We start from the raw sequence: 13,757 nt of genomic DNA, 5'->3' as shown, positions 1-13,757 counted from the left end.
CTATACCATGCGACTGTAAATCCAGAGACACGTCTACAGTATGATCAGAAGAGATCTCCACAGTTACATACATACAGTATCCATACATACCCTCCTCTTGAGAAGCCGAAAGCAACAGTCCATGTTGTTCTCAGATCCCTCTCCAAAACAAGAGTCACATTACAGCGATGGAATCACACTAGTCCTGCAGCAGTGAGCTTGGCTGAGCCGTACTGTACTGCTTACTGCTGCACCACATCCTGTGTTTTCCACTTGGTCCCAGACCCAGAGTGAGTGGAGGACGAGGACTCCTTTTATTTTCTATGGAGTTTCTACAGTAAGAGACGAAGGGACTGTCTTAAACAGTAAATCTTCCTGTTGCTTAATCAGCTAGATAAGAGAGAGATAAACCCTACTTTGTGTTCTCTCACTTGAGCCCTCAGTCTGTGACGGAGAGAAGGGGGGAAGAAAGGGAAAGACGAGTGACTGATTTGTTGAGGGGTGGATGTGTGTGTGTGTGTGTGTGTGTGTGTGTGTGTGTGTGTGTGTGTGTGTGTGTGTGTGTGTGTGTGTGTGTGTGTGTGTGCGTGTGTGTGCGCGCACGCAATGGTGGAAAATGACTCAAGTAAAAGTGAAAGTAACCCATTAAAATTGTTTTAAAAGTATTTCGTTTTAAATATACTTAAGTATCAAAAGTAAATGTAATTGCTAAAATATACTCAAGTATTAATATTAAATAATTTCTAATTCCTTATATTAAGCAACCCAGACAGCACAATTTGGTTTTTTAATTTACAGATAGCCAGGGGCACACTCCAACACTCAGGCATCATTTACATGATTTATTATTTTTACTTAAGCACTTTACACCACTGTGTGTGTGTGTGTGTGTGTGTGTGTGTGTGTGTGTGTGTGTGTGTGTGTGTGTGTGTGTGTGTGTGTGTGTGTGTTCTAGGTGGGTATTCCAGCCCGGGACAGGGGGCAGATGTTGCCGCCGCCACAAAAACACTTGTGCTCTTGTTGCCATGGTAATGACACTCCAGCTCTGAGGGCAATAAAAGAGGCATGCCAGAGGTCGGAGGGCACAGACACTTCCGTGAGACTGTATGGAGCGCAGAGACTCAACACACACACAGTGGGCACACGCAGACAGTCTGCACACGCAGACCGCAGTTGACTGACTCTGATAGTCAGATTGAGACAGATTGAGGGCTCTAACCACAAATCAGAGAGAAAGACAGAGAGATAACATGATTCCCATGCCAATAAAGCCCTTACATTTACATTTTACATTTTTAGATTTTAGTCATTTAGCAGACGCTCTTATCCAGAGCGACTTACAGTAGTGAATGCATACATTTCATGCATTTTTTTTGTACTGGCCCCCCATGGGAATCGAACCCACAACACTGGCGTTGCACACACCATGCTGGCGTTGCAAACACCATGCTCTACCAACTGAGCCACAGGGAAAGCCCTTGAATTGAGACAGAGATTGAGAGAGAGAGAGAGAGAGAGAGAGATGATAGATAGATAGATAGATAGATAGATAGATAGATAGATAGATAGATAGATAGATAGATAGATAGATAGATAGATAGATAGATAGATAGATAGATAGATAGATAGATAGATAGATAGATAGATAGATAGATAGATAGAATGAGAGTGAGAGGGAGGGAGGGAACAAAAGAGAGTGAGCAAATGAGAGAAAGAGAGAGAAAGAGAATGAGTAGGAGAGAGAGAGAGATAGACTTAACAGGCTGACTACACCGCTCGCGTCACGTGCGCGAGCGTTGCAAAACAAATGTAGAAATCTATATTATTCAATTATTGCACCCACAATGCTCACGCGCGCCAATGAGCATCTGCGTTGCCAAGGGCTAAAATAGAAGTCAGTTCTATTTCTGACGCAGATTGCACTGCAAGTCCTGCCTCTCCCATCTCCTCATTGGTTTATAGAAGCAGGCGCCCACGTGCCATCTCCTCATTGGTTATACCCACGTTGGTGACTGAAGACGAACAAGGTCGTAATTTATGAAAGTTGCCAATCGCAATATAAAGTCAAGAGAAGAAAAAGCCTGGAAGGATGAGAGATGACTCGGTTGACCGTTTTATGTGTGGATTAATTGGTGGAGTAGAGGACCTTGTGCATTTCAGGTAAAATAACAACTCAATGTTTATATCCCAGGACAAATTAGCTAGCAACAGCAAGCTAGCTAAATAGGACAAATTAGCTAGCAAGTGCAAGCTAGCTAGCTAAATTGCCATAAATGTTTAATGCTTTTCGACCTGTCCCCAAATTAATATAATTGTTTCAGAGTTTGTTTTGATATTTTAACCTCCGTGTCATGATCGCATTTGGTGTGGGGGGACAAAATACATTTATGCACAATGGCGCACGCACGCACCCGGTTTGGGTTCCGTGTTAACCACATTAGCAACTTAGACCCAGTGAACCAGAGCGACCCTTTAACAGTAAAAATAACAAACACCGGCAGAGAAAGGGATTGAGATAGCAAAAGAGTGTGTGTGAGAGAAAGAGAGCATGAGAAGGAGGGGAGGTAGCTGCATTAAGTGGCTTGTGAAAGGGTGTGTGTGTGTATGTGTCAGTGCATATGCGTGTGTGTGCCTTACCTCTACTATCTCTGTGCAGGCGTGGGAGACCAGGTATTGTTCCCGGGGGTCGATGACAGCAACCTGGACTAGAGCATTGGGCTTCCTGTCTCTGCCAGAGCCAATCAGATCCCTGCACTCTGGAGAAGGGGAGGACACACACGCACAGAGACAGAGAGAGAGAGAAAGATTGGGGGAGGACAGAGAAAGATGGAGCAGAAAGAGAGAGTTGATGAAAGGGGGAGGGCAGAGAGAGAGGACAGTCAGTATAGTACATTCCCTGAGTAAAACCCTAACATCAAACAACACAAGGTTGAATAGAAAGGTCAAAAGGGAAAGGGGAAGGAGAGGAAGGAGGAGGGAAATCACCGTGACCCCACCATTCCTGGGGCATGAGGTGAGAGTGGTGGAAGGATTTAAAAAAGCTATTTCTCAGGGAAGTATCCTCACTGTAAAAGGAAATGGGAAGTGCTATGTCCTTAGTTCTGGAAAGCAGCTTGTCTCCTGAGACCCAGTCGTCAAACTAACATGGCTGCCAGTCAAAGTCTTCTCTCTTCCTTCTTCCCTCAGCTGAGTGAGTGTGCTGAGGACTGTCTGTTTTATTAGGATTTAATGTTTGTCAGTGAAACCCCTGGTCAGTCCCTAGTTCCTCCAGGCTTCCTGTTTGACAGGAAGACTGGGACGAGGGGAGGCTAGGCCATCATAGGAAACCAACACTTCCTGTCCAGGAATGGTCACTCCCTCTCTGGCTCAGTACGAGGCTGTGGTCACCAGTATTTACTGTAAAGTGATATTGGACGATACATGTAGATATTGAAGTAACCACAAAGAGCCATATGCTGTCACTGAATGGTTAAAAATCTGACTACAGCACTCTATGACTACTAGACAGGGTGGAATATCTGACTACAGCGCTCTAGGACTACTAGACAGGGTGGAATATCTGACTACAGCGCTCTAGGACTACTAGACAGGGTGGAATATCTGACTACAGTGCTCTAGGACTACTAGACAGGGTGGAATATCTGACTACAGTGCTCTAGGACTACTAGACAGGGTGGAATATCTGACTACAGTGCTCTAGGACTACTAGACAGGGTGGAATATCTGACTACAGTGCTCTAGGACTACTAGACAGGGTGGAATATCTGACTACAGTGCTCTAGGACTACTAGACAGGGTGGAATATCTGACTACAGTGCTCTAGGACTACTAGACAGGGTGGAATATCTGACTACAGTGCTCTAGGACTACTAGACAGGGTGGAATATCTGACTACACTGCTCTAGGACTACTAGACAGGGTGGACTATCTGACTACACTGCTCTAGGACTACTAGACAGGGTGGACTATCTGACTACAGTGCTCTAGGACTACTAGACAGGGTGGACTATCTGACTACAGTGCTCTAGGACTACTAGACAGGGTGGACTATCTGACTACAGTGCTCTAGGACTACTAGACAGGGTGGACTATCTGACTACAGCGCTCTAGGACTACCAGACAGGGTGGAATATCTGACTACAGTGCTCTAGGACTACTACAGTGCTCTAGGACTACTAGACAGGGTGGAATATCTGACTACAGCGCTCCAGGACTACTAGACAGGGTGGAATATCTGACTACAGCGCTCTAGGACTACTAGACAGGGTGGAATATCTGACTACAGCGCTCTAGGACTACTAGACAGGGTGGAATATCTGACTACAGTGCTCTAGGACTACTAGACAGGGTGGAATATCTGACTACAGTGCTCTAGGACTACTAGACAGGGTGGAATATCTGACTACAGCGCTCTAGGACTACTAGACAGGGTGGAATATCTGACTACAGCGCTCTAGGACTACTAGACAGGGTGGAATATCTGACTACAGTGCTCTAGGACTACTAGACAGGGTGGAATATCTGACTACAGCGCTCTAGGACTACTAGACAGTGTGGAATATCTGACCACAGCGCTCTAGGACTACTAGACAGGGTGGACTATCTGACTACAGTGCTCTAGGACTATAGGGTGAGACATCTGAATCAGGACATTGGACCATGTCCAAATGGTGCACTTTATCCAACTAGCAACATTCTGGCAGACAAACAAGAATTGATCCGCTCTGCAAATGCATTGTCACTATAGCACATTATTTAGTGAAATCGTAACCCCGTGTAACATTACTCAATAGAACAAAAATCCATAAAAGCAGCAAAATATGACAGAAGGTTGTTCTTTTTATGTGTAATTCCCCCTCGGAGGGTCAATTTTACAGAATAAGTGACTGTACGGGTACAGAAAATAAAAAGGTTACAACAAGGGGGAATTGAAGAAGAGTTAAGAGGAAGCTACAGAGGTAGCCCAGGAGTTAAAAGATGAATGGCGCTAAGGCATAAAACACTGTCTTTGCTGTAAAGACCTTTGCTTCCTTGATGTACTGGAGTCTCAGTGAACGGATCCATCGAGCATTCTCTGATCTTTGGAGGATGAGAGTGTGAGAGACGGGGCTATGCACTGGGACACACACCAAAACAACGGGTTCACTCTGTAGAATGGAATCCCTTCCTTAGTTGAGTTGTACCATACTGCAACGTGTAGATGTACAGTTGAATGCACGCAAAACATGCACGGACACACATATGCATACACGCAAGCACTTACGACTCACACATGCATGCATGCAAGGACGACACACACACACACAAAAGAGTGTTTGTTGGCCTTATGTAAATTGCTGCAAGTATCATGTGTATTTCTACCTACATTAGAATTCTGATCGGCTTGTCAAGGTGAAAGTCGCCACCTTGACTGGTCTACGAACACAAACAAAGTCAAAATTCAAGTGGTATTTGTCACCCAGTTTATGTGTGAGAGGAAAGGGAAAACAGTGTTTTGGCATTTAGCCGAGCCTCTCTGCAGAGAAATGGGATGTCAGAACAACGTAACACTGTTCTGGTTGAAGCATTGACACACGGTCGAGGTCAAATTCAAGGTCAAACATCAAAATTGTCTCATTAGAAACCAGCTAAAATAGTGACATTCAACAGTTGTATATAGATACACAGCTGAAGTCGGAAGTTTACATACACTTAGGTTGGAGTCATTGAAACTCGTTTTTCAACCACTCTACAAATTTCTTGTTAACAAACTATAGTTTTGGCAAGTCGGTTAGGACATCTACTTTGTGCATGACTAGTAATTTTTACAACTATTGTTTACTGACGGATTATTTCACTTATAATTCATTGTATCACAATTCTAGTGGGTCAAAAATGTACATACACTAAGTTGACAGTGCCTTTAAACAGCTTGGAATTATGGATTATGGATTATGTCATGGCTTTAGAAGCTTCTGATAGGCTAATTGACATCATTTGAGTCAATTGGAGGTGTACCTGTGGATGTATTTCAAGGCCTACCTTCACACTCAGTGCCTCTTTGCTTGACATCATGGAAAAATCTAAATAATCAGCCAAGACCTCAGAAAAAAATGTGTAGACCTCCACAAGTCTGGTACATCCTTGGGAGCAATTTCCAAATGCCTGAAGGTACCACGTTCATCTGTACAAACAATAGTATGCAAGTATAAACACCATAGGACCACGCAGTCATCATACCGCTCAGGAAGGAGACGTGTTCTGTCTCCTAGAGATGAACGTACTTTGGTGTGAAAAGTGCAAATCAATCCCAGAACAACAGCAAAGGACCTTATGACGATGTGGAGGAAACAGGTACAAAAGTATCTATATCCACAGTAAAATGAGTCCTATATCGACATAACCTGAAAGGCCGCTCAGCAAGGAAGAAGCCACTGCTCCAAAACCGCCATAAAAAAGCCAGACTACGGTTTGCAACTGCACATGGGGACAAAGATAATACTTTTTGGAGAAATGTCCTCTGGTCTGATGAAACAAAAATCATTCTCTCTACTTTTATTCTGACATTTCACATTCTTAAAATAAAGTGGTGATCCTAACTGACCTATGACAGGGAATTTTTACTACGATAAAATGTCAGGAAATGTGAAAAACTGAGTTTAAATGTATTTTACTAAGGTGTATGGAAACTTCCAACTTCAACTGTAGATATATATAGATACTGTATGTGTTTCCAAGGCTGATATGCTGTATATAGCAAAAGATCAATCACGTTTAAGTGAGTCTTGTTTTGATCCCAGTTTAAATCAACAGGTTTGAAAGTCAATGAATGATCCCATTCAAACCATGTGACATCAGAAATAGCCCTGAATCACTGGCTCTTTGCCCGGTCACGGGAATGTACTCAAATATTTCCTGAATGCTTCTTATTAGATCAAAAGAGTTAACGGAAAACAAGAATAGCAACCTGTTGTATGGAAATGACTAACAACACTCTAGGTACCATGATACTCTCAAAGAGCCTTTTCTCTATGACACACATGGTGTCCAAATGGAGAGAGACAGAGAACGAGACACAGAGACAGACAGAGACAGAGACAGACAGAGACAAAGCCAAATTACGTTGTTCCTCAAAAAAACAGACATGGAAACTGCCTCATATTCACAGCCCAGTAAGCTGTACAACATCAGAAATTCATACAGAAGGGCCCAAAACAGCACAGAAGAATACCAGAAAGCAACCTGTAACCAAAATATCCAAACACTCTTAGATAACGTTCTGGATACCACATTCACTCGCAGTAAAGAAGGCATCAATCTATCAGTTAAAAACATCAACTATTATATTCAGGCAAACGGCAAAAGAACAATTGAAATTGATAAAAAACTAAACAAAAAAGATCACAGATGACAACTGGTTTGATGCAGATTGTAAAATTATAAGCAAAAAACTTAGAACACTATCCAACCAAAAGCACAGAGACCCAAATAATGGTGAATTACGCCTTCATTACTGTGAGACTTTAAAACTCTATAAACATACACTCAGAACCAAAAAAAGCACAGTACAACAGCAAGCAGCTGACACTAATTGAGGAGCCCATAAACACAACCAACTTCTGGCAAAATTGGAAAAAACTAAAAAAATCTAAACAAGAGGAATTAGCGATACAAAATGGTGACATATGGACAACACATTTTAAAACACTCTACAACACCGTTCAAATTGACACAAACGCAGAACAACACCAAATTCATGAGAAGTTGAATGGATTAGAAAAAGCTATAAAGGACAATCAAAATCCATTGGACTCCCCAATTACTGACCAGGAGCTCTATAAGAAACTTCAGGCTCTCAAATTTAAAAAAGCATGCGGACCTGATGGCATCCTAAATGAGATGCTCAAACTCACTAGTGCAAAATTTCAATTGGCTATATTAAAACTGTTTAATTTGATCCTGAGTGTAGGTTATTTCCCTGACATCTGGAATCAAGGACTCATAACCCCAATCTTTAAGAACGGAGACAAATTTGACTCTAACAATTACAGAGGGATTTGTGTGAACAGTAACCTGGGGAAGGTTTTCTGTAGTATTATAAATGTAAGAGTTCTAAACTTCCTTAATAAGCACAATGCCTTGAGTAAAAGCCAAATTGGATTCATACCAAAACATCACACGACTGATCGTATTTACACCCTACACACCCTGATAAACATGTCCACCAAAATAATACCAAAATATACGCTTGCTTTATCGCCTTCCAAAAAGCATTTGATTCTATTTGGCATACAGGATTGTTCTACAAAGTTATTGAAAGTGGTGTAGGGGGTAAAACATATGACATAATTAAATCAATGTATACTGGCAATACGTGCAGCATTAAAATTGGCAAGAAAATAACATAATTCTTTAACCAGGGGCGGGGCCTTCACTAGGGTTGCAATCTGAGCCCTGCACTCTTCAATATTTACATCAACGAATTGGCCACTATTCTAGACAAATCCTCAGCCCCTGGTGTTAGTCTCCACAATTCAGAGGTTAAATGCCTACTCTTCGCAGATGACCTATGCCTGCTGTCACCCACAGCACATGGCCTACAGCAGAGCCTGGACCTGCTATAGCAGTACTACCTGACCTGGGCCCTGGCAGTAAACCCCAAAAAGACTAAAATAATGATTTTCCAGAGAAGATCCAGATCTCAGGGAATTAGACCAAAGTTCTCAATTGGTACAAAATATATAGAGTACTGCACACACTACAATTACTTAGGTTTAAAAATAAACACAACTGGACACCTTAATGAGGCAGTGAATGAACTGAGAGAGAAAGCATGCAGGGCATTCTACGCCATTAAAAAGAAAATTCAAATTGAAATGCCTATTAAAATTTGGCTAAAACGAATTGAATGTGTCATTGAACCAATTGCACTTTATGGCAGCGAGGTGTGGGGTCCACTTGCAAAACAAGATTTCATCAAATGGGACAAACACCCCATTGAAACCCTGCAGGCAGAGTTCTGTAAGATCCTCCTACATGTCCAGAGGAAAACTACAAACAATGCATGCAGGGCAGAATTAGGCCAATATCTACTAATAAAAAATAAAATAAAAAAATAAATAATAAGTTTTGGAAACATCTAAAATACAGTGACCCCTCTCATATCATTACCAAGCCCTGCAATGCCAAGAGCTGAGCAAAGAAAATAGTCCCCTCATCCTTCCAAAGTTGTTCTACTAACACACTGAAGCCTCAGGACCAGAACATCCAATCAATCAGAATAAACCAAATTACAACACAGTCAAAACAAAACTACATTGCTTATTAGGAAACACAAGCACAAAGCAAAATGCAGTGCTATCCGGCCCTAAATCGACAGTATACCGTGGCCAGCTATTCAACCATGGTTACTGATCAAAACCTTATAAAAACCTTGACAAAGTACAGGCTCAGTGAGCACAGCCTTGCCATTGAGAAGGGTAGACACAGGAAAACCTGGCTCCCTGTAGAGGAAAGGCTGTGCTACCACTGCACAACAGCACAACCTGAGACGGAGCTGCATTTCCTGACAAAATGTGAAAAATATAAAACAATTAGAGAGTGTCATTTCCCCAAATTTGAAACCCTTATTCAAGGTTTCAAAGACCTCTCTGATGAGAGTAGGCTACCCGTCCTGTTGGGGGAGGACGCAGAGAGCTGTGGGTTGGCAGCGCACTACATTGCTGCCTGCCATAAGTTGAGGGACAGTGTCTGACAGACCAATCAACCTACACATGTCCTCTACTGTATGCTGTAAAGACCTTTTCTTTCTTGATGTACTGGAGTCTCAGTGAACTGATCCATCTAGCATTCTCTGACTTCGGAGGATGAGAGTGTTAGAGATACGGGGCTATGCACTGGGACACACACCAAGACAAGGGGTTCACTCTGTAGAATGGAATCCCTTCCTTAGTTGAGTTATACCATACTGCAAGATGTAGATGTACAGTTGAATGCATGCACAAACATACACATATGCATACATGCAAGCACTTACGACTCACACAAAAAAAATAATTGTTGGCCTTATGTAAATTGCAGCCATTTTCCTACCTACAGCATTAGAATGCTGATTGACTTGTCAAGGTGAAAGTAGTCTCCTTGACTTTTTTACCAACGCAAACAAACACAAACAAAGTCGAGATTCAAGCAGTTTTGTCATAAATAAAACAGTGTTTTAGTATTTAGCTGAGCCACTCTGCTGAGAAATGGGATGTCAGAGCAATGTAGCACTGTTCTGGTTGAAGCATTTACATTGTTGGAAGTGCAACACATCGTTTTATTAACACATAGTCAAATTCAAAGTGAAATATCAACAGGGTCTCATTTAGGGATGCACGATATATCGGTATCGGCCGATATTAGCTAAAAATGCCAACATCGGTATCGGCCCGATGTCTAGTTTAACGCCGATGTGCAAAACCGATATCAAAGCTGATGTGCATACATAAGATAGGTACATGATGTAATGACGCCACGTAAAATGTGGCGCTACACGTGCAACACAGCATTCCTAACCTAGCCCACAATGTCTGCTGTGTGGATCGAGCAGTCAACAAGTTGAGCAGTCATTTGATAGAGTAAGAACATTTCAGCGAGACAACTCAAAGGCGAAATCCATTGCCCTTGACTGATGTTGGCTTTCACGACTAGTTGACCACCGGTACAAACTACCAAGTGCGCTATTTTTCAGATGTTGCCTTACAGGAGTTAAACAGTAATAGCTTCACTGCTATTAGCGTCACGACATACTATGGAATGCCGTTTGGGTCTTTGCGTGTCAAAAAAGATACACGTCAAATAACACTTTGACAAGTTAAATAAGCTTTTAATTTGACACGTCAAATAACAGTTCTATTATAGAATGTTGTGTGTTCTGAATTTACACGTGCAAGCTAAGTGCTACCACTACTATCAGTAGCACTGTCAAAGCTGTACAAAAAAAGTCTGCAAACAAGCAAACACCGGCCACGAACGATGTGTTTACAATACCGCGTTGGTAATAAAGCATTATATGTTTGACCGCAACTTCTGGGGTAGCTAGCTAGCTTTAGCTTGGTACCTAGCTAGCACAAATACAACCAGCCTGAAAACAATGACCAGTAGAAACTGCAGTCATTTTCATTATTCTTAGCAATGATTTCGGAATCCTTGTGAGTAAGTATTAGCTAGATAGCCACTTGTTGTTCGCCTATTGAAATTTAACTTCAGCTCATGAAAAATAAATAGCTAGCCAGCTACTTAACCCTGTTGCCCAAAGCTAAGGTTATAAGCAGCCAGCTAGCTTCATCTGGCTAGTGAAGCTCGACTGGACCGGGTTATGTGTTATGAAACTAGTCACAATAAGGATTGGGCAATGAAATGGGGTATCAGTCTACTCAGTGACACCCAGAGAACACAACTGTGAAGAGTTTACGCAAATATTAGCGTTGTAGCTCTTATCGCAGGACTGTGACTGTGTGAAATCACCTCCCCAGTCAGCCTATTGTGTGTATTGACATTGATTTTGCACTGTATAAGCTTTACCTAAGGATTGGGAATCAATGAAATGGGGTATCAGTCTGCTGGCTTCCGGGTTAAGTGGGCATTGTGTCAAGAAGCTGTGCGGCTTGGCTAGGTTGTGTTTCGGCCTTTGCCTCTCCCGAGTACGTTCGGTAGTTGCAGAGATGAGACAAGACTGTAACTACCAATTGGAAAACACAAAATTGGGGAGAAAAAAGGGTAGAGAAAAAAAAGTATATGATTTATCATTCAATCGATGACCCCATTCAAACCGTGTGACATCAGAAATAAGCCTAAATCACACAGAATTTAATTCCATTTCCTCTTTAGGTTGTTCGTGTCTCTTTGCCCAGTCAGTGAAATGGACACAAATATTTCTTGAATGCTTTTTATTAGATCAAAAGAGTGGATGGAATAGCAGAATAGCAGCCTGCTGTATGGAACTTACTAACAACACTCTAGGTACCATGATACTCTCAAAGAGCCTCTTCTCTATGACACAAATAGTGTCCAAATGGAGAGAGAGACAGAGAGCGAGAGAGAGAGAGAAAGCGAGAAAAATAGAGATAGACAGACAGGAGAGAGCGAGAGAGAGGGAGAACAGGTCGAGAGCGAGAGAGTAGAGAGGGAGAGAGCGACAGAGGTAGAACAGGTCGAGAGAGAGAGGAAAGTAAGGAAAGGTAAGGAGAGTTAGAGAGAGATAATGGGAACAGAGGAATAGAAGGAGAGAAGGCTTGAGTGAAGTGATAGAAGGCAAGAAAGAGAGGGAGTGGGTGAGTCATGAAAATGCTAAGAGGAGGTCTGACCACCCCAGATGTAATGCAGCCCGTTAGGCTAATTGGCTGGCTCGATCTGGATTAAAGTCCTTCAGCATTAAAGCAAATTACTTTCTGCTCCGATGCAATGGCTACAATCATCGCTAATTTATCATCCTAAAATAGCCGAGACTTTTATCTGAAAATATGGTGTTTTTCTGTGACTCCCTGGGGTTTGGGGTGAGTAAATTGTATGGTTGTAAACTGAAATAATAACTTAGCTTTTAGTCTGATCATTATTTGAATGATGAACAACCTTTCAAATTTACTGTCAACGGCATTATTATTTTAAATTAGGATTTTGACCTTTGGCAGGCAGGCAGACAGACAGACAGACAGACAGACAGACAGACAGACAGACAGACAGACAGACAGACAGACAGACAGACAGACAGACAGACAGACAGACAGACAGACAGACAGACAGACAGACAGTTGATTTTTACATTCCATTATGAATATTCTCCTCTACTACAACACCGACAGTGGCATGTAAACAGACAGACACAACAACGCAGCAGTCATGGGGCACTACGAAGGCAGAAGTGAGGGAAAGGAGCCAGTTAAATAGATGGATTAAACCACAGGTTGAGACAGGGCGGTGTGACTAACAGTCCTTGTGGATCCGTAGTGACATAGTGACTGTCGTTGAGGTAACAGACAGTGTGACATATGGTACGGAGTGTCAGGGACAACACATCCTCTTAGTAATGTTGTCACCAGACTGGAGCAGACAGGCAGCGTTCCGGTATTGGATTCCCCTGGGCTAATACATATCCTTCATCACCGCGGGCTAGAAACAGTGTGAAGTGTTTGTTTGTTTGTGTTTATGTGTGTGTGTGTGTGTGTGTGTGTGTGTGTGTGTGTGTGTGTGTGTGTGTGTGTGTGTGTGTGTGTGTGTGTGTGTGTGTGTGCTGTGCTTGCTTGCTTGCAAGCAAGCATGTTTGTACATGTGTGTGTCAGCTCACAAAAAAAACATCATAGATTAGCCTTTCGGCCTTGGTTGCTCCAGGAGGCCACAAAGCATCTGCCATCAGGGTTAGTTTCTAAAACACAATATAAAAACTACTGTTCCAGAATGTGTATCCATCTAAATCAGAGCTATAGGGAGATGCCTTCACCATGTCTAACCTGTTATCATGGAGCTGCAGCGCCAGGCAGAACAAAACAACACAGCCAACCACGACGTGGTGCTATCTCTATTCCATCCGATTGATTCTACATTGTGACGCTCACCTGTTCTTCCACCAACAACCAAGATCCTAATATTAGATATGTTGGAGTTACAGTAAAGAGCTGGAGCCACACAGGGCTGAAGAAAGCAGCGCTAGAACGGATGGGGCAGAAGAACAGACATGCACACAGTCGCGCACTGAAACACAATTCTATTTTCTCAGGGACCATAGAAGATCCACTCCCTCTGTTCCTCAACTTTACCATCAG

General features: G+C 42.5%; 1 protein-coding gene across 6 annotated transcripts in view; it reads right to left on the bottom strand.

Moving 5' to 3' along the window:
* The window catches only part of LOC106610235 (type II inositol 3,4-bisphosphate 4-phosphatase), a 185,049-nt gene that overhangs the window by 151,792 nt on the left and 19,500 nt on the right, over positions 1–13,757 (bottom strand). For 4 of the 6 annotated variants that reach the window (XM_045722771.1, XM_045722773.1, XM_045722774.1 and 1 more), the window contains exon 3: positions 2,617–2,735. In XM_045722771.1, coding sequence (XP_045578727.1) covers positions 2,617–2,735 — 119 coding nt within the window. Of the gene's footprint in view, positions 1–90; positions 360–2,616; positions 2,736–13,757 lie in introns of those variants that run through there. The other 2 variants (XM_045722775.1, XM_045722777.1) reach the window with 2 other exon arrangements.

The sequence above is a fragment of the Salmo salar genome, chromosome ssa08 (genome assembly GCF_905237065.1).
Source record: "Salmo salar chromosome ssa08, Ssal_v3.1, whole genome shotgun sequence".
Lineage (NCBI taxonomy): Eukaryota > Metazoa > Chordata > Actinopteri > Salmoniformes > Salmonidae > Salmo > Salmo salar.
Note: the sequence above shows the minus strand (reverse complement) of the source record. Positions and strands in the feature narration are given on the sequence as shown.